The sequence below is a fragment of the Tachypleus tridentatus genome, chromosome 13, assembly GCF_004210375.1.
Source record: "Tachypleus tridentatus isolate NWPU-2018 chromosome 13, ASM421037v1, whole genome shotgun sequence".
In the NCBI taxonomy this organism is placed as follows: domain Eukaryota; kingdom Metazoa; phylum Arthropoda; class Merostomata; order Xiphosura; family Limulidae; genus Tachypleus; species Tachypleus tridentatus.
Window position 1 is genome coordinate 270,401,905 of NC_134837.1, and position 22,356 is coordinate 270,424,260.

Sequence of the window (22,356 nt, forward strand, 5' to 3'; positions counted from 1 at the left end):
TTTTCTGTCTCTTTGCACTGCTACAACCTGCTTGAGACTCACTAGACCTATTTTTCATTAAAAACTTGTCTAATGAGGTTTGTTTCTGCCTGGCACCCTCCCCATGTCTCACCACACTATGTATGCCACTTCTCTTCCTAACTTTTTCAAACCACCCCCTACTAGCCTTAAAGGCATCACTTGTATCAGTACTTGATCCAGGGGTGTTTTTCAGGAGATCAGCATGCAACTGCTTTGCTTTCTCACAAATTATGACCTTAGAAATACTATCATCAGCTAACTGTTTTCCTTTACCCAAATCAACAACAGTTATTCTACCTCTTCCATTGTTTGTGATCTTTGTTTTCTAAGTACTGTCTCTCCTTTTGCAACATAAGCTTCTTTGACGACCTCTATTTTTCAGTATGGTACAGACTGTATGCTTCATGCATACCAAACTGTGTAGCAAGGTCAGACACGTGAACACCACTCTCATACTTTGCTATGAGATCTTTTTTCACCTCTATTGTGGCTCTAACAACTTTTCTTTTTGGTTTGCTGCTTTCATTATCCTTCTTTAACCCCATGGTGGCTTATTTAATCAGAATATTTAGAAAAAACAACAAAAAAAAAAACAAGAACATTCACAGCAGATTTTAGTGGGGTTGTGAACTGAACGACAGGTGAGGGTAAAATGTTTTGGGCAAGCTTGGCGTGGGATGAAAATTGTTGAAGGGTCATTTGGGTCATCGGTTGGGTTATTTCAGGGATTCGGGCCACACAACAGCTTGGTTCGGGAACTGAGTTTATGTTTGACAACTGAGATATTTTTTTCTCAAACAACATGTTTGAAAACCGAATTGTTTGAGAAGGGAGTCGTTCGAGAACTGAGGTACCACTGTACATTAAAAGATGTATATTGTATTTTAGAATCTGTGTAGCCTATTTATAACTACTTTACCAGATGCATGTTTTATTTTAGAAGTTCTGTTGACTGTTTATAATTACTATACCAGATGCATGTTGTGTTTTAGAAGTTGTATTGACTATTTATAACTACTTTAAAAGATGCATGTTGTATTTAGAAGTTCTGGGCATTATTTACAAGTACTGTGTAAGATGCATATTTTATTTTCTAAGTTCTATTTACTATTTAAAACTACTTTACAAGATATATGTTGTATTTTAAAAGTTCTATTGACTATTTATAACTACTTTAAAAGATGCATGTTGTATTTTATAAATTCTGTTCATTATTTACAACTGCTCTTTTAGATGCATGTTTTATTTTATTAATTCTATTGACTATTTAAAAGTACTTTAAAAGATACATATTATAGATTAGAAGTTCTAATGACTGTTTATAAGATTTATGTCGTATTGGGTTGAGGAATAATTCGTGAGCGATTTTTCAAGTTAAAAATATATATTCATAAATGAAACGCTTTTGCAAAATATTTCATGTCATTTGGTAGATAATTTTTTGCTCTAATAGATGGCGTGTTTGATTTTCATATGTCTTTAATTTTTGCTTTCATTTTCAGCTCATTAAATGAAATGTCAAGTGGACAAAATCGAGCATTTTCGACACCATCTGCTTTTCGCATTTAATTTCTTGCAATTTCGTTTAACACAATGCATACTATATACCTAGGTATTACATGAAATAAAGTATCATAATAAATGTTTTGGGTGTAATGTGTTCATGCATTGAAGTATTGTATAGTCTTGCATGTAATGCTTGAATGAAATTATTTAAAAACGCTCACAAATTATTCCTCAACCTAATAGTTTAGAAGTTCTGTTGACTGTTTATAACTACTTCAGCAGATGCGTGTATTTTAGTAGTTCTATTGACTATTTATAACTACTTTACAAGTTGTATTTTAGAAGTTCTAATGACTATTTATAGCTACTTTCAAGATGTATGTTGTTTTTTTAAGTTCTGTTGACTGTTTATGACTGCTTTCCAAGATGCATATTGTATTTTAGAAATTATATTAGCATTTTTAAACTACTTCAGAAGATGTATCTCGTATTTTAGTAGTTCTATTGACTATTTATAATTACTTTAGAAGATGTATTTTGTATTTATAATTACTTTCAAGATGTATGTTGTATTTTATTAATTTTGTTCATTATTTATAAGTAATTTACAAGATGTATGTTTTTTTTTAAGTTCTGTTGGCTGTTTTCCAAGATGTATGTTGTATTCTAGAAGTTCTGTTGAATTATTACAACTGCTTTCCAAGATGCATGTTGTATTTTAGAAGTTCTTTATATTTTTTATAATTACTTTACAAGATGTATATTTTACCAGTTCTATTGACTTTTTATAACTGCTTTTTAAGATGCATCTTTTATTTTATAAATTCTTTGACTACTTAAAAGTACTTTAAAAGATGCATGTTATGAATTAAAAGTTCTAATGACTGTTTATAACTACAAGATTTATGTTGTAGTTTAGAAATTCTATTGACTATTTATAACTACTTTACAAGATGCATGTTTTACTTTAGACATTCTGTAGACTATTTATAATTACATTACAAGATTTATGTTGTAGTTTAGAAATTTTGTGAAGTATTTGAACTACCTATTTTATTAATTGTGTTTACTATTTATAATTACTTTACAAGATTATGTTGTATTTTAGTAGTTCTATTGACTATTTATAACTACTTTCTAGTTCTATTGACTATTTATAACTACTTTCTAGTTCTATTGACTATTTATAACTACTTTCTAGTTCTATTGACTATTTATAACAACTTTCTAGTTCTATTGACTATTCATAACTACTTTCAAGGTGTATGTTATATTTTAGTAGTTCTATTGACTATGTATAACAACTTTCTAGTTTTATTGACTACTTATAATAACTTTCTAGTTCTATTGACTATTTATAACTACTTTCAAGGTGTATGTTATATTTTAGTAGTTCTATTGACTATGTATAACAACTTTCTAGTTCTATTGACTATTTATAACTACTTTCAAGGTATATGTTATATTTTAGTAGTTCTATTGACTATGTATAACAACTTTCTAGTTCTATTGACTATTTATAACTACTTTCAAGGTGTATGTTATATTTTAGTAGTTCTATTGACTATGTATAACAACTTTCTAGTTCTATTGACTATTTATAACTACTTTACAAGTTGTATTTTAGAAATTCTGATGACTATTTATAGCTACATTCAAGATGTATGTTGTTTTAGTTCTCTTGACTGTTTATGACTGCTTTCCAAGATGCATGTTGTATTTTAGAAATTCTATTGACTTAAAACTACTTTAGAAGATGTATCTCATATTTTAGAAGTTTTATTGGCTATTTATAACTACTTTACAAGATGCATGTTGCAATTTGGAAGTTCAGATGACCATTTATAACTACTTTACAAGATGTATATTGTGTTTTAGAAGCTCTGTAGACTATAACTACTTTACAAGATGTATGTTGTAGTTTAGAAGTTCTATTGACTATTTATAACTATTTTACAACATATATGTTGTATTTTAGCAGTTCTATTTACTATGTATAACTACTTTACAAGATGTATGTTGTAGTTTAGAAGTTCTATTGACTATTTATAACTATTTTACAACATATATGTTGTATTTTAGCAGTTCTATTTACTATGTATAACTACTGTACAAGATGTATGTTGTAGTTTAGAAGTTCTATTGACTATTTATAACTATTTTACAACATGTATGTTGTATATTAGCAGTTCTATTTACTATGTATAACTACTGTACAAGATGTATGTTGCAGTTTAGAAGTTCTATTGACTATTTATAACTATTTTACAACATGTATGTTGTATATTAGCAGTTCTATTTACTTGATATAACTACTGTACAAGATGTATGTTGCAGTTTAGAAGTTCTATTGACTATTTATAACTATTTTACAACATGTATGTTGTATTTTAGCAGTTCTATTTACTTGATATAACTACTGTACAAGATGTATGTTGTAGTTTAGAAGTTCTATTGACTATTTATAAGTACTTTTTAAGATGCTGGTTTTATTTTATAAATTCTATTTTTACAACTACTTTAACAGACGTATGTTGTATTTTAGCAGTTCTATTTACTATGTATAACTACTTTACAAGATGTATGTTGTAGTTTAGAAGTTCTATTGACTATTTATAACTATTTTACAACATATATGTTGTATTTTAGCAGTTCTATTTACTATGTATAACTACTGTACAAAATGTATGTTGTAGTTTAGAAGTTCTATTGACTATGTATAACTATTTTACAACATGTATGTTGTATATTAGCAGTTCTATTTACTATGTATAACTACTGTACAAGATGTATGTTGTAGTTTAGAAGTTCTATTGACTATTTATAACTATTTTACAACATGTATGTTGTATATTAGCAGTTCTATTTACTTGATATAACTACTGTACAAGATGTATGTTGCAGTTTAGAAGTTCTATTGACTATTTATAACTATTTTACAACATGTATGTTGTATTTTAGCAGTTCTATTTACTTGATATAACTACTGTACAAGATGTATGTTGTAGTTTAGAAGTTCTATTGGCTATTTATAACTATTTTACAACATGTATGTTGTATTTTAGCAGTTCTATTTACTTGATATAACTACTGTACAAGATGTATGTTGTAGTTTAGAAGTTCTATTGACTATTTATAAGTACTTTTTAAGATGCTGGTTTTATTTTATAAATTCTATTTTTACAACTACTTTAACAGACGTATGTTGTATTTTAGAAGTTCTGTTAACTGTTTATAACTACTTTACAAATTTTTGTTGTAGTTCAGAAGTTCTGTTAACTGTTTATAACTACTTTACAAGATGTATGTTGTATTTTAGAAGTTCTTTACTATTTATAACTACTTTAAAAGATTTCTGCTGTATTTTTGAACTTCTGTTGACTATTCATAACTACAATTTTTAGATGTATGGTGCATTTTATTTGTTCTGGTGACTATTTATAACTACTTTACAACACTTATGTTGTAGTGTATTAGATTTATTGACTATTTATGATTACTTTACAAGATGTACATTGTTGTTTAGAAGGTATGTTGACTATTTATAAATAGTTTACAAGATGTATATTGTATTTTATAAATTCTATTGACTATTTATAACTACTTTACGAGACATGTTGTATTTTAGATAATGTGAAACTCAATATCAAAATTTTTTTTTCTCTTTCAGAAAGCAGACATAATAACATTGGAAAGAAAAGTTAGTAGAGGCATGTTTGAAAACAGCTGCACTGAATTAAAGTCTGAGCTTTCTAAAATGTTGAATCGACTAACCTCTCTTGTAAGTGTTTTTTTTTTCAGAACTAGATTCTGTATTTCTAGTAATTTTCAATTTCAAAAATTGAAAGATGTCTATTTCTTTATTTTTTCTGTGTTTCTTCATGTGGTCTGTAAGTATGTTTTACTCTATTTCTTAGTTTATTTTTGTAGTGTTTGTTGGTTAGTTTATTATGATGTGGTCTGTAGATTTGTTTATTTTGATGTTGTCTGTAGATTTGTTTGTTCTTCCCTGTATTTCTTAGTTTATTTTGATGTGGTTTGTAGGTTTGTTTGTGTTTTTTCTGTATTTCTTAGTTTATATTTGATGTGGACTGTATTCTGTGTAGTTTAGTTGTTACTGTATACAGTCACTCTTGAGTTGTTTGTTTTTTTGTATTTCTTTATTTTTTTGTGGTTTGTAGGTTTGTGTCTTTTTCTGTATTTTTAGTTTATTTTGATGTGGTATGTAGATTTATTTGTCTTTCTCTGTATTTCTTTGTTTATTTTTGTAGTGTTTGTCGGTTGTTGTTTTTTTTGGTATTGTTTAGTTTATTTTGATGTTGTCTATTTATATGCAAAAACGGCTCGTTTGGGTTGAGAAAATATTTTACATAGAAGAGCAAACAATGTTTCAACCTTGTATGTAAAATATTTTCTCAACCCAAACGAGCCGTTTTTGCATATAAATTTCTCAACAAGTGGGTTTCTCAACATCACTGATTTGATGTTGTCTGTAGATTTGTTTGTTTTTCTCTGTATTTCTTAGTTTGTTTTGATGTGGCCTATAGATTTGTTTTTTTTTCTCTGTATTTCTTAGTTTATTATGATGTGGTCTGTAGATTTGTTTGTATTGTCTCTGTATTTCTTAGTTTATTATGATGTGGTCTGTAGATTTGTTTGTATTTCTTAGTTTATTATGATGTGGTTTGTAGATTTGTTTGTTTTTATCTGTATTTAGTAGTTTATTTTGATGTGGTCTGTAGATTTGTTTGTATTTTCTCCGTATTTATTGGTTTATTATGATGTTGTCTGTAGATTTGTTTGTTCTTCTCTGTATTTCTTAGTTTATTTTGATGTGGCCTATAGATTTGTTTGTTTTTCTCTGTAATTCTTAGTTTATTTTGATGTGGTCTGTAGTTTTTTTTTTCTCTGTATTTCTTAGTTTATTATGATGTGGTCTGTAGATTTGTTTCTTTTTCTCTGTATTTCTTAGTTTATTATGATGTGGTCTGTAGATTTGTTTCTTTTTCTTTGTTTGTTAGTTTATTTTGATGTGGTCTTCAAATATGTGTTTTTCTGTATGTCTTAAGTTTATTTTGATGTGGTCTGTAAATATATGTTTTTCTGTATTATTTTGTTGTGTACCTTCTAACTTCTTTTTTATATGGTGTATTGATTGGTTTTGCTTTGTCTCATAATTTTTAGTTCTTGTAGTTTCTATTTTCTAGTGAAGTTTCTTCTGGTTCCTTTTTATGTGATCTCTTGGTTTGATTGCATTTATTTAGATAATTTTTATGCATTGTTTTAATTACATTAATTGTATTCTGTGTAGTTCAGTTGTTTCTGTATACAGTCACTCTTGAGTTGCTGTTGAAGCAGGTCAGTGTTGTGATTCAAGAAATCTTAAACGGTATGTGTATATTTTTTAGGAATTAGAATGGCAAAAATCAATAACTGAGCTCACTGGTGACTTGGATAAGCAAATGAAAAAGATGGATCTAGACTCAGTTAAAAGTTATGTAGAAAAAGAGATTAGAGGTATATTAAGAAAGCTCATTGAACTTGAAGAATCAAGGAATTTATCTGATGCTGCTGCTACAACAAAAACGTAAGTTTTACAGTAATGTTATATCAACTTGGTACCAGTGTTAATTGTGTAAATAATGTTATATCAACTTGGTACCAGTGTGAATTGTGTAACTAATGTTATATCAACATGGTGCCAGTGTTAATTGTGTAAATAATGTTATATCAACTTGGTACAAGTGTTAATTGTGTTATATCAACTTGGTACCAGTGTGAATTGTGTAACTAATGTTATATCAACATGGTACCAGTGTGAATTGTGTAAATTATGTTATATCAACTTCGTACAAGTGTTAATTGTGTTATATCAACTTGATACAAATGTTAATTGTGTTATATCAACTTGGTACAAGTGTTAATTGTGTTATATCAACTTGGTACCAGTGTGAATTGTGTAACTAATGTTATATCAACTTGGTACAAGTGTTAATTGTGTTATATCAACTTGGTACCAGTGTGAATTGTGTAACTAATGTTATATCAACATGGTGCCAGTGTGAATTGTGTAACTAATGTTATATCAACATGGTGCCAGTGTGAATTGTGTAACTAATGTTATATTAACATGGTGCCAGTGTTATTTGTGTGACTAATGTTATATCAACTTGGTACCAGTGTGAATTGTGTAACTAATGTTATATCAACATGGTGCCAGTGTTAATTGTGTGACTAATGTTATATCAACTTGGTACCAGTGTGAATTGTGTAACTAATGTTATATCAACATGGTGCCAGTGTTAATTGTGTAAATAATGTTATATCAACTTGGTACAAGTGTTATATCAACTTGGTACCAGTGTGAATTGTGTAACTAATGTTATATCAACATGGTACCAGTGTGAATTGTTTAAATAATGTTATATCAACTTCGTACAAGTGTTAATTGTGTTATATCAACTTGATACAAGTGTTAATTGTGTTATATCAACTTGGTACAAGTGTTAATTGTGTTATATCAACTTGGTACCAGTGTGAATTGTGTAACTAATGTTATATCAACATGGTGCCAGTGTTAATTGTGTAACTAATGTTATTATTAACATGGTGCCAGTGTTATTTGTGTGGCTAATGTTATATCAACATGGTTCCAGTGTTAATTGTGTAACTAATGTTATATTAACATGGTGCCAGTGTTATTTGTGTGACTAATGTTATATCCACTTGGTACCAGTGTGAATTGTGTAAATAATGTTAGATCAACATGGTGCCGGTGTTAATTGTGTAAATAATGTTATATCAACATGGTGCCAGTGTTAATTGTGTTATATCAACTTGGTACAAGTGTTAATTGTGTTATATCAACTTGGTACCAGTGTTAATTGTGTAACTGGTCTTACATCAACTTAGTACCAGTGTTAATTGAACCAGAAAATATTTTGAATATTTTTAAAGTAAAGATAATTTTTAAATAATAGAAACAAATGTATGTTTTGTTAAATTGTTATAGAACTGTAAGTGAAGGATGTTATCTTTTTTACATTATGTGTATTGTTCTTATAGAGTTGAATTTATTTGCTGTAAATAATATACATTTCTCATTCATGAATTAACTATGAAACTTAAACATTGTGTGCAGTATGTTTTCATGACATTGGTTGGAATATATTGGTAATACAGAGGCTGAGTAGATTATATTAAGTGATTTTAATGTTTTAGACTTCATCACTTCATTACAGTGTATGTCATTGTGTCTGCACCTGATGATCTGGCATCTTGACATTTACTCTGCATTGTAATTTCCTCTTCAAGTGTTTCTTCTGTAAAGCTGTTTTGTTCAACGTACACCATTCATCTTTGCTGTGCTCCAGTGGGACAACAGTATGTTAATAGACTTACAATTCTAGAACCTGAGATTTAATTCCCTGTGGTGGACACAGCATTGCTCTAAAACAAACTAACTCTCCTTGCTTGTTTTCTGTAATTCATCTTGTGAACAAGGACATTGGTTTCCCTGTACTTCTGTGCCCAGTGGGACAACAGTATGTTAATAGACATACAATTCTAAAACATGAGATTTAGTTCCCTGTAGTGGACACAGCATTGCTCTAAAACAAACTAACTCTCCTTGCTTGTTTTCTGTACTTCATCTTGTGAACAAGGACATTGGTTTCCCATACTTCTTACTAAACATTCTGATTGCACATAAATCAATAGATGCAGCATCTAGTGAATTTACTGATATGTCTTTTTATGGAATAGAATGAATGAATGTTTCAGTCTCTATCTATATGAGGAGCGTAATAGTTGAGTAGATGTGATGTGAAAGAAACACATGACTTGTATCATTTCTCCAGATGGAAATTCTTCTTCATGATTATGTTGCTTAAGTTTCCTGAAGCAAACAGATAGCTTTTACTAGTGATCTGTTACAAGATGCTGCACTTGACATACCACAGTAACATTTTTTATAGGTCTCATTTAGAATTATTCTTGTTCATGTTTATCCACATTCAGTTTTTTTCTGACATTGAATACAAGAGCTATCCCCAAATTTGGAAATCTAAACTTATAATTCGAACATATTTGTATGGCCTGAGTTTATAAATATTTAGCACTGGAGAAGGCTAACATGTATAGTTGTCTGGAAAATACTATATAGTTGGTGACATCACACTATCTGTAAAAAAAACACAAGAAAAGTTAAAATGTATTTGTGGTACATGTTTATCCACTAAAGCTGTACATTGACTGTGATTGTTACATAGCTTACTGATTTTCATATTTCAAATTGTATATTATTCTGCATACCATATCATGTTTTCTTTATATTTTCTGCAAAGTAATGATTTTATTTAATTATTTTGCTACAATTTCTTTATTTATAGTTTTGGTAAGGTAACTTATCTTGGTTTGTTCCTATTTTTTTTCTCATTTTTCTTTCAGATATTTCATCATTTATGATAAATTCCAAAGCTTCAAATTTTTCTTTCACATACTTTCAGTACTCTGACAAAAGCTTTAGGTGAGGAGATTTCAACTGAGGAATTTTCAACTATAATTCCTATGAGATTGATGTTATAGGAGTCAACCTTCTTCCGTTGTTGCTTGATTTCTTTGGCAATCTACCAAACCTTTTCATGATGATAAGAATTTTGACAATCTTTTCTTCTAAGTAACTATTCTGTGCCTCTCCAAGCTTCTGGTGTGGAATCTGCTGAGCTTAACTCTTCCATTTTACCAATTTCCTGTGACACTGTTCCTTCCTTATTACATCATGCCCATTCCTGTGACACTGTTCCTTCCTTATTACATGATATCCCTTCCTGTGACACTGTTCCTTCCTTATTACGTGATGCCCCTTCCTGTGACACTGTTCCTTCCTTATTACGTGATGCCCCTTCCTGTGACACTGTTCCTTCCTTATTACATGATGCCCCTTCCTGTGACACTGTTCCTTCCTTATTACATCATGCCCCTTCCTGTGACACTGTTCCTTCCTTATTACATGATACCCCTTCCTGTGACACTGTTCCTTCCTTATTACATGATGCCCCTTCCTGTGACACTGTTCCTTCCTTATTACGTGATGCCCCTTCCTGTGACACTGTTCCTTCCTTATTACATGATACCCCTTCCTGTGACACTGTTCCTTCCTTATTACATGATGCCCCTTCCTGTGACACTGTTCCTTCCTTATTACATGATGCCCCTTCCTGTGACACTGTTCCTTCCTTATTACATGATACCCCTTCCTGTGACACTGTTCCTTCCTTATTACATGATGCCCCTTCCTGTGACACTGTTCCTTCCTTATTACATGATGCCCCTTCCTGTGACACTGTTCCTTCCTTATTACATGATACCCCTTCCTGTGACACTGTTCCTTCCTTATTACACCATGCCCCTTCCTGTGACACTGTTCCTTCCTTATTACATGATGCCCCTTCCTGTGACACTGTTCCTTCCTTATTACATGATGCCCCTTCCTGTGACACTGTTCCTTCCTTATTACATGATGCCCCTTCCTGTGACACTGTTCCTTCCTTATTACATGATGCTTCCCTTCCTGTGACATTGTTCCTTCCTTATTACATGATACCCCTTCCTGTGACACTGTTCCTTCCTTATTACATGATACCCCTTCCTGTGACACTGTTCCTTCCTTATTACATGATACCCTTCCTGTGACACTGTTCCTTCCTTATTACATGATGCCCCTTCCTGTGACACTGTTCCTTCCTTATTACATGATACCCCTTCCTGTGACACTGTTCCTTCCTTATTACATGATACCCCTTCCTGTGACACTGTTCCTTCCTTATTACGTGATGCCCCTTCCTGTGACACTGTTCCTTCCTTATTACGTGATGCCCCTTCCTGTGACACTGTTCCTTCCTTATTACATGATGCCCCTTCCTGTGACACTGTTCCTTCCTTATTACATCATGCCCCTTCCTGTGACACTGTTCCTTCCTTATTACATGATGCCCCTTCCTGTGACACTGTTCCTTCCTTATTACGTGATGCCCCTTCCTGTGACACTGTTCCTTCCTTATTACGTGATGCCCCTTCCTGTGACACTGTTCCTTCCTTATTACGTGATGTTCCTTCCTGTGACACTGTTCCTTCCTTATTACATCATGCCCCTTCCTGTGACACTGTTCCTTCCTTATTACATGATACCTCTTACTGTGACACTGTTCCTTCCTTATTACATGATACCTCTTACTGTGACACTGTTCCTTCCTTATTACATGATGCCCCTTCCTTAGAGTGTTTTGTTTTCTCTTCTTCTGGTGTCAGGGTTCATGCTGAGTATTTAATTCTCAATTGAGAGTAGGTACTACCATGTGTCAGAGGTTCTATTTCCAATACTGCTTGGTCTTGGACTGGTGTTGACTGGCTACATATGATCCATTGTGTGTTAGTCATGGAGCACATTCATTTAAGTTTTCCCCACATTTGTGTGTGTATAGGATTCTTGTACATAATATTAATATTCTAGTATACAGTGATTCAGATTCCAACACTTGTCTGTTTGTTTTTTTCTCCCTTTTTGTTTGCTCCTTCCACTTTCCACCCATGTATGAGACATCTCTTTCCACACTTGCTACAGTGTGTACCTGGTACCAAACTAGTGCAGTGTTCCACATGTGTTCCCAAAGAGGATCACACTTGAGGAGTGTTCATTGGACACTTTTGAAGGATGCTTCTTTTTTATGCTTTTTCTCAGTCCTTCTTCCTATTCAATGTGGGATTCTAACTACACATGTGAGAAAAGGAAATGTGCTGTATTGAACATTATTATTTTCCTATACTAAAAATATACTTCTAACAGATACTTACCTTCTCTCACACTTTCAATCTTTCTTTGCTGCTATAAACAAGTGCTTCCATTTTCTGCCCGATCTCAAAGTAATAGTTTAGTACAGTTGAATAGAGAGTTGCATGCATCAGGAGCATGTCACACTGCTATTGGTGGAAGGTTGACACATTATGATTTCATGCGAGATGCTGTTGAACCACATTGATTATGGATTATGTGGGAATTCAAGGCTTGTTCCATGCAAAACAAAAGTTTGGATATAGATGGCAGCATTGAATGAGAATACCTGTTAATGTGAGTTAACTGTGGAGAGTACCTGAGTGACTCTACTGTTCACACGATTTTAAATAATCTTCACTCATATTCCATATCATTCTGTTAATAGAATTTTTGATCCATATTACTTGACATTTAAAGTACTATTGTGTTAGTATATAATGTATATTAATTTTAAGTCATGAAAATAATGAAATTTCTCATTGGAACCATATTTCTTGATGGTTAACAGGCTATTGTGTTATATATTGTAGATTAATCTCGAGTTATGGAAATTATATAATTATTACATGCTTAATACTTGGAATAATATAAAATAACTGTGATTGCAGACACAGAAATCTATCAGTGTTTAAACTAACAATAACTAAGCCTTAATTAAGTACAGCCTATACTTAAAAGAGATAAGGTAATTACAGCTTGTGTACATCCTGTGCATTAAGTTAGTTAATACTAGCTTTACCATACTTAATGCTATCAACAAAAATATCATTATGTTATTCTTCAACCTGCCATTAGACCTTTGTAAACACTTTGATAACCTTGTAATATTTTGTTGTACAAGATCTTTACTGAAGTATATTTACATCTGCCTTTTGATTGCATTTATTGAAATTAGGTGGATATGCATGCACATTTAGACAGTGAGGTGCAATTGCATTTTCAAGTTAAAGTACTGTTGTGTTGTTCTACAATATACAATAATCTTGAATTATGGAAATAATTTAATATTTTTTATCAGGTGCTTACTACTTGGTGGTTAAAGTTGTGTTGTGTTGTTATGTAATAAACAGTAATCTTGAATCATGGAAATAATGTAATTTTTTATTAAGTGCTTACTATTTGATGGTTAAAGTACTGTTGTGTTGTTATGTAATAAACAGTAATCTTGAATCATGAAAATAATGTAATTTTTTATTAAGTGCTTACTACTTGATGGTTAAAGTACTGTTGTGTTGTTATGTATTAAACAGTAATCTTGAATCATGAAAATAATGTAATTTTTTATTAAGTGCTTACTATTTGATGGTTAAAGTACTGTTGTGTTGTTATGTAATAAACAGTAATCTTGAATCATGAAAATAATGTAATTTTTTATTAAGTGCTTACTACTTGATGGTTAAAGTACTGTTGTGTTGTTATGTAATAAACAGTAATCTTGAATCATGAAAATAATGTAATTTTTTATTAAGTGCTTACTATTTGATGGTTAAAGTACTGTTGTGTTGTTATGTAATAAACAGTAATCTTGAATCATGAAAATAATGTAATTTTTATTAAGTGCTTACTATTTGATGGTTAAAGTACTGTTGTGTTGTTATGTAATAAACAGTAATCTTGAATCATGAAAATAATGTAATTTTTTATTAAGTGCTTACTACTTGATGGTTAAAGTACTGTTGTGTTATATAATATACGTTAATCTTGAATCATGGAAATAATGTAATGTTTTACTAGATGGTTATTACAGATGGTTAAATAATGTAATGTTTTACCAGATGGTTAAATAACGTAATGTTTTACTAGATGGTTATTACAGATGGTTAAATAATGTAATGTTTTACCAGATGATTATTACAGATGGTTAAATAATGTAATGTTTTACTAGATGGTTATTACAGATGGTTAAATAATGTAATGTTTTACCAGATGGTTAAATAATGTAATGTTTTACTAGATGGTTATTACAGATGGTTAAATAATGTAATGTTTTACTAGATGGTTATTACAGATGGTTAAATAATGTAATGTTTTTAAATAACATTATCTGTAACTATAATTTTCATTTTGCTCTTCATCTCATGTAGTAAACCACACTCCTTATGTGAAAACAGGTGAAGTTACTAGTTGTGTTTAAATAACACCATTTTATAGATACATCTAATCACTAACTTGTGAGTGAAAGCTACAGAACCATGTTACATGAGTTATTGTAATAGTCAAATATAAGGTGGAAAATCTTTGAGTTCATAGGCCTTGTGTGTGTATATATATATCGTTAAGAGTTCACAGGTCTTGTGATACTTGTGTATATAGTGTAATAGGTCTTGTGGCCTCTGTGTATATATCGTTAAGAGTTCACAGGTCTTGTGATACTTGTGTATATTGTGTAATAGATCTTGTGACTTCTGTGTATATATCGTTAGAGTTTACAGGTCTTGTGATACTTGTGTATATAGTGTAATAGGTCTTGTGACTTCTGTGTATATATCGTTAGAGTTTACAGGTCTTGTGATACTTGTGTATATAGTGTAATAGGTCTTGTGGCCTCTGTGTATATATCGTTAGAGTTCACAGGTTTGTTGATACTTGTGTATATAGTGTAATAGGTCTTGTGGCCTCTGTGTATATATCGTTAGAGTTTACAGGTCTTGTGATAGTTGTGTATATAGTGTAATAGGTCTTGTGGCCTCTGTGTATATATTGTTAGAATTCACAGGTTTTGTGGGCTTTGGGTATTTACTGTAGGTTTTCACAGACCTGATGTCTAAGTAAGATATAACCCATAATTTGGAACTTTTCAGAAAGTGTGTTGGCACCAAGAAATACAATGGCTGATAAATAAGGTACAATTAGAAACTTTATAGAGAGTGCACCTACACCAAGAAATGCAATAGCTGATAAGTATGGTATAGACTGTCATTTGAAACTTTTCAGAGGATGTGTCTGCATCAAGAAATGTGATAGCTGATAAGTAAGATATAGACTGTCATTTGAAACTTTTCAGAGGATGTGTCTGCATCAAGAAATGTGATAGCTGATAAGTAAGATATAGACTGTCATTTGAAACTTTTCAGAGGATGTGTCTGCATCAAGAAATGTGATAGCTGATAAGTAAGATACATACTGTCATTTGAAACTTTTCAGAGGGTGTGTCTACATCAAGAAATGCGATAGCTGATAAGTAAGATACATACTGTCATTAGAAACTTTTCAGAGGGTGTGTCTACATCAAGAAATGTGATAGCTGATAAGTAAGATACATACTGTCATTAGAAACTTTTCAGAGGATGTGTCTGCATCAAGAAATGTGATAGCTGATAAGTGAGATACATACTGTCATTAGAAACTTTTCAGAGGGTGTGTCTACATCAAGAAATGTGATAGCTGATAAGTAAGATACATACTGTCATTAGAAACTTTTCAGAGGGTGAGTCTACATCAAGAAATGTGATAGCTGATAAGTGAGATACATACTGTCATTAGAAACTTTTCAGAGGGTGTGTCTGCATCAAGAAATGTGATAGCTGATAAGTAAGATACATACTGTCATTTGAAACTTTTCAGAGGGTGTGTCTACATCAAGAAATGTGATAGCTGATAAGTGAGATACATACTGTCATTAGAAACTTTTCAGAGGGTGTGTCTGCATCAAGAAATGTGATAGCTGATAAGTAAGATACATACTGTCATTTGAAACTTTTCAGAGGGTGTGTCTACATCAAGAAATGTGATAGCTGATAAGTAAGATACATACTGTCATTAGAAACTTTTCAGAGGATGTGTCTGCATCAAGATATGTGATAGCTGATAAGTAAGATACATACTGTCATTTGAAACTTTTCAGAGGATGTGTCTACATCAAGAAATGTGATAGCTGATAAGTGAGATACATACTGTCATTAGAAACTTTTCAGAGGGTGTGTCTGCATCAAGAAATGTGATAGCTGATAAGTAAGATACATACTGTCATTTGAAACTTTTCAGAGGGTGTGTCTACATCAAGAAATGTGATAGCTGATAAGTAAGATACATACTGTCATTAGAAACTTTTCAGAGGGTGTGTCTGCATCAAGAAATGTGATAGCTGATAAGTAAGATACATACTGTCATTTGAAACTTTTCAGAGGGTGTGTCTACATCAAGAAATGTGATAGCTGATAAGTAAGATACATACTGTCATTTGAAACTTTTCAGAGAGTGTGTCTACATCAAGAAATGTGATAGCTGATAAGTAAGATACATACTGTCATTAGAAACTTTTCAGAGGGTGTGTCTGCATCAAGAAATGTGATAGCTGATAAGTAAGATACATACTGTCATTTGAAACTTTTCAGAGGGTGTGTCTACATCAAGAAATGTGATAGCTGATAAGTAAGATACATACTGTCATTTGAAACTTTTCAGAGAGTGTGTCTACATCAAGAAATGTGATAGCTGATAAGTAAGATACATACTGTCATTAGAAACTTTTCAGAGGGTGTGTCTGCATCAAGAAATGTGATAGCTGATAAGTAAGATACATACTGTCATTTGAAACTTTTCAAAGGGTGTCTCTACATCAAGAAATGTGATAGCTGATAAGTAAGATACATACTGTCATTTGAAACTTTTCAGAGAGTGTGTCTACATCAAGAAATGTGATAGCTGATAAGTAAGATACATACTGTCATTAGAAACTTTTCAGAGGGTGTGTCTGCATCAAGAAATGTGATAGCTGATAAGTAAGATACATACTGTCATTTGAAACTTTTCAGAGGGTGTGTCTACATCAAGAAATGTGATAGCTGATAAGTAAGATACATACTGTCATTTGAAACTTTTCAGAGAGTGTGTCTACATCAAGAAATGTGATAGCTGATAAGTAAGATACATACTGTCATTAGAAACTTTTCAGAGGGTGTGTCTGCATCAAGAAATGTGATAGCTGATAAGTAAGATACATACTGTCATTTGAAACTTTTCAAAGGGTGTCTCTACATCAAGAAATTTGATAGCTGATAAGTAAGATACATACTGTCATTTGAAACTTTTCAAAGGGTGTCTCTACATCAAGAAATGTGATAGCTGATAAGTAAGATACATACTGTCATTAGAAACTTTTCAGAGGGTGTGTCTACATCAAGAAATGTGATAGCTGATAAGTAAGATACATACTGTCATTAGAAACTTTTCAGAGGGTGAGTCTACATCAAGAAATGTGATAGCTGATAAGTAAGATACATACTGTCATTTGAAACTTTTCAGAGGGTATGTCTACATCAAGAAATGTGATAGCTGATAAGTAAGATACATACTGTCATTAGAAACTTTTCAGAGGGTGTGTCTACATCAAGAAATGTGATAGCTGATAAGTAAGATACATACTGTCATTATTAACTTTTCAGAGGGTGTGTCTACATCAAGAAATGTGATAGCTGATAAGTAAGATACATACTGTCATTTGAAACTTTTCAGAGGGTATGTCTACATCAAGAAATGTGATAGCTGATAAGTAAGATACATACTGTCATTAGAAACTTTTCAGAGGGTGTGTCTACATCAAGAAATGTGATAGCTGATAAGTAAGATATAGAGTGTCATTTGAAACTTTTCAGGGGGTGTACACACACCAAAAATTAAAGGTTTGTTTGATTAGCTATTCAAATCTTTAAGTCAGTTAGAAGAATATTTGCAAGTGCATAATAACTAAAACTGTTGAAGCATCAGGCCTTACGAATAATCTACATGGTTTTGTGGGTCTGTGGTCTATCATCAATAATATCACTGTCTGATGATAGTGGAACCAAGTCATGTAGGTTATTAGTAGGGCCAGACTCTTCCAACAATTTTAAATTATTGTGTATTTTTAAATGTTGTTTCAGCTGGGTCTTTAATTATATAAGGTTGATATTTATGTGAAATATCCTTGAAAATATTTAAATTTCTTTTCAAATATTTAAAATGTTATGTGTAACCTTTCAGAAATGTTTCCACTGTTAAGGTTGAGCACAGTAGTATATTTTTGATATTTTGATTATAACTAATGTTCTCATATGAGTGAAGTTTAATGCCCTCTATTGTTTATAGCCATAGAGGATGGTGATGGTACTGTATATTAATCTGAGTTATTTATCTTCATTGTGAAACTTCTGATGTCATACAATTTCTTTACATTTTCTGTTTTATGTGAAATGCTTATAAATGTGTCTTTAGAAAGAGACATTTTATTTTTCCTTTTTATAAAACATGGTTTGACAGTTATTGTTGTACATGTGTTCTAATCTCAGTCTTAACTGAAGAATTTTAATTAGATCTCTTAACTTAATAGACTGATACTTTCAAAGTAAGAGGAGACATTTACATTTTAAAACATCAATAATTATGGGACTGTTCTGTATTCTTAGTGGTTGGTCTTGTGCCAGTGGTCTTCAATTCAGTCAGCTAACTCCTCCATACTCTGTGTTTGGTACCACCAAGCTTCAGAAACCACTGTAAGTTGAACTTTAACAAAGGTTCAGTGTTATTTCTCTGTGTACTTGAGTAAAGAATATTTTAGAACTTTATCTATACTGATCTTTATTATTCATTCAATTTATTGTCCTTCCTTTGATGTAATACTATAAACTACTTTATAGATGTTAGTTTGATTGTCCCACACTTGATTTAATTCTAAAATTAATTTATAGATGTTAGTTTGATTGTCCTACCCGTGATTTAATTCTGTAAATTAATTTATAGATGTTAGTTTGATTGTCCTACCCTTGATTTAATTCTGTAAATTAATTTATAGATGTTAGTTTGATTGTCCTACCCTTGATTTAATTCTATGAATTAATTTATAGATGTAAGTTTGATTGTCCTACACTTGATGTACTGCTATAAACTAATTTATAGATGACAGTTTGTCCTACTTTTGATGTAATGCTATAAACTACTTTCTAGATGACAGTTTATTTGTCCTACTCTTGATGTAATGCTGTAAACTAATTTCTAGATGACAGTTTATTTGTCCTACTCTTGATGTCATGATATAAACTAGTTTCTAGATGACAGTTTATTTGTCCTACTCTTGATGTAATGCAATAAACTAGTTTCTAGATGACAGTTTGTTTATCTACTCCTGGTGTAATGTTAATGTGATTATGTTACCACTGATGTAATGACTTAAATTAGTTTTCAGACATTTTCTTCATTTTGCTATTTTTGATATAATGCCATAAATTAATTTCTAGATGTTATTTTGGTTGTTTCAGTCTTATGTAATGCCATAAAAAAATTCTACGTCCATAGTTTCCTTGTTCTACTCTTGGTGTAATGCTATGAAGCATTTGTCTATTAGTAGTTTCAGTGTTTTAGTCTTGATGTAATGCCATACAAAATTCTACATTGGTGGTTTTCTTGTTCTACTCTTGGTGTGATGCTATAAAACATTTATCAATTAGTAGTTTCAGTGTTCTACTCTTGGTGTAATGCTATAAAACATCATTTTGTAGTTTCAGTATTCTACTGTGAGTGTAGTGCTATAAAACATTTATCAGTTTGAAGTTTCAGTGTTTTACTCTTGGTGTAGTGCTATAAAACATCAGTTTGTAGTTTCAGTGTTCTACTCTTGGTGTAATGCTATAAAACATCAGTTTGTAGTTTCAGTGTTCTACTCTTGGTGTAATGCTATAAAACATCAGTTTGTAGTTTCAGTGTTCTACTCTTGGTGTAATGCTATAAAACATCAGTTTGTAGTTTCAGTGTTCTACTCCTGGTGTAATGCTATAAAACATCAGTTTGTAGTTTCAGTGTTCTACTCTTGGTGTAATGCTATAAAACATCAGTTTGTAGTTTCAGTGTTCTACTCTTGGTGTAATGCTATAAAACATCAGTTTGTAGTTTCAGTGTTCTACTCTTGGTGTAATGCTATAAAACATCAGTTTGTAGTTTCAGTGTTCTACTATTGATGTAGTGCTATAAAACATTTATCAGTTAGTAGTTTCAGTGTTTTACTCTTGGTGTAATGCTATAAAAATTATCCATTGGTAGTTTTCTTGTTCTACTCTTGGTGTGATGCTATAAAACATTTATCAATTAGTAGTTTCAGTGTTCTACTCTTGGTGTAATGCTATAAAACATCATTTTGTAGTTTCAGTATTCTACTGTGAGTGTAGTGCTATATAACATTTATCAGTTTGTAGTTTCAGTGTTCTACTCTTGGTGTAGTGCTATAAAACATCAGTTTGTAGTTTCAGTGTTCTACTCTTGGTGTAATGCTATAAAACATCAGTTTGTAGTTTCAGTGTTCTACTCTTGGTGTAATGCTATAAAACATCAGTTTGTAGTTTCAGTGTTCTACTCTTGGTGTAATGCTATAAAACATCAGTTTGTAGTTTCAGTGTTCTACTCCTGGTGTAATGCTATAAAACATCAGTTTGTAGTTTCAGTGTTCTACTCTTGGTTTAATGCTATAAAACATCAGTTTGTAGTTTCAGTGTTCTACTCTTGATGTAGTGCTATAAAACATTTATCAGTTAGTAGTTTCAGTGTTTTACTCTTGGTGTAATGCTATAAAAAATTATCCATTGGTAGTTTTCTTGTTCTACTCTTGGTGTGATGCTATAAAACATTTATCAATTAGTAGTTTCAGTGTTCTACTCTTGGTGTAATGCTATAAAACATCATTTTGTAGTTTCAGTATTCTACTCTTGATGTAGTGCGATAAAACATTTATCAGTTAGTAGTTTCAGTGTTTTACTCTTGGTGTAATGCTATAAAAAATTATCCATTGGTAGTTTTCTTGTTCTACTCTTGGTGTGATGCTATAAAACATTTATCAATTAGTAGTTTCAGTGTTCTACTCTTGGTGTAATGCTATAAAACATCATTTTGTAGTTTCAGTATTCTACTGTGAGTGTAGTGCTATAAAACATTTATCAGTTTGTAGTTTCAGTGTTCTACTCTTGGTGTAGTGCTATAAAACATCAGTTTGTAGTTTCAGTGTTCTACTCGGTGTAATGCTATAAAACATCAGTTTGTAGTTTCAGTGTTCTACTCTTGGTGTAATGCTATAAAACATCAGTTTGTAGTTTCAGTGTTCTACTCTTGGTGTAATGCTATAAAACATCAGTTTGTAGTTTCAGTGTTCTCTTGGTGTAATGCTATAAAACATCATTTTGTAGTTTCAGTGTTCTACTGTTGGTGTAGTGCTATAAAACATCATTTTGTAGTTTCAGTATTCTACTGTTGGTGTAGTGCTATAAAACACTTATCAGTTTGTAGTTTCAGTGTTCTACTCTTGGTGTAATGCTATAAAACATCAGTTTGTAGTTTCAGTGTTCTACTCTTGGTGTAATGCTATAAAACATCAGTTTGTAGTTTCAGTGTTCTACTTTTGGTGTAGTGCTATAAAACATCATTTTGTAGTTTCATTATTCTACTGTTGATGTAGTGCTATGAAACACTTATCAGTTTGTGGTTTCAGTGTTCTACTCTTGGTGTAATGCTATAAAACATCAGTTTGTAGTTTCAGTGTTCTACTGTTGATATGCCACAGAAACTAACAAGTAACAGTTTTATTGTTCCACTCTTATTGTAATTCATAAAAACTTCTGTATTACTAGATGTATTGCTCTTCTGTTGTGTGAATGTTATTACAAATGTTTTTTCTAAATTGTTTTTATACTGTGTGTGGATACTATGATACATAAACTTTATGTATGTGTGAAAAGTCTGAAAGTGAGCTAGGCTTCTACATCATAGATTATATTTTAACTTTTATGTATGTTAAAAGAAATAAAAAAGTATGTGATATATTCATAAAGGTTAATGATAAATCATATCGTTCTTTATCTGTTCACTGTGGGCTTTTTGTGTGAAAGGTGTATTACATTATTTGAACACGCATTGTGCATTGTTTGTTACTATTGCTCTCTATGCATATTTTTAATAGCACTTTAATTTTGTAATTTTTAATTGTGTAACATGTACAGAAACATTCTCTCTTTCATTGAAGTTCCTTGTCCTATGTGTATACA

General features: G+C 31.3%; 1 protein-coding gene across 1 annotated transcript in view; it reads left to right on the forward strand.

The window, feature by feature from the left end:
* Positions 1-22,356, forward strand: part of LOC143236560 (uncharacterized) — a 64,637-nt gene that overhangs the window by 35,445 nt on the left and 6,836 nt on the right. Inside the window, exons 7-9 of the mRNA XM_076474863.1 lie at positions 5,198-5,308; positions 6,936-7,114; positions 18,742-18,828. Of these exons, the coding sequence (XP_076330978.1) occupies positions 5,198-5,308; positions 6,936-7,114; positions 18,742-18,828 (377 nt within the window). The remainder of the gene's footprint in view (positions 1-5,197; positions 5,309-6,935; positions 7,115-18,741; positions 18,829-22,356) is intronic.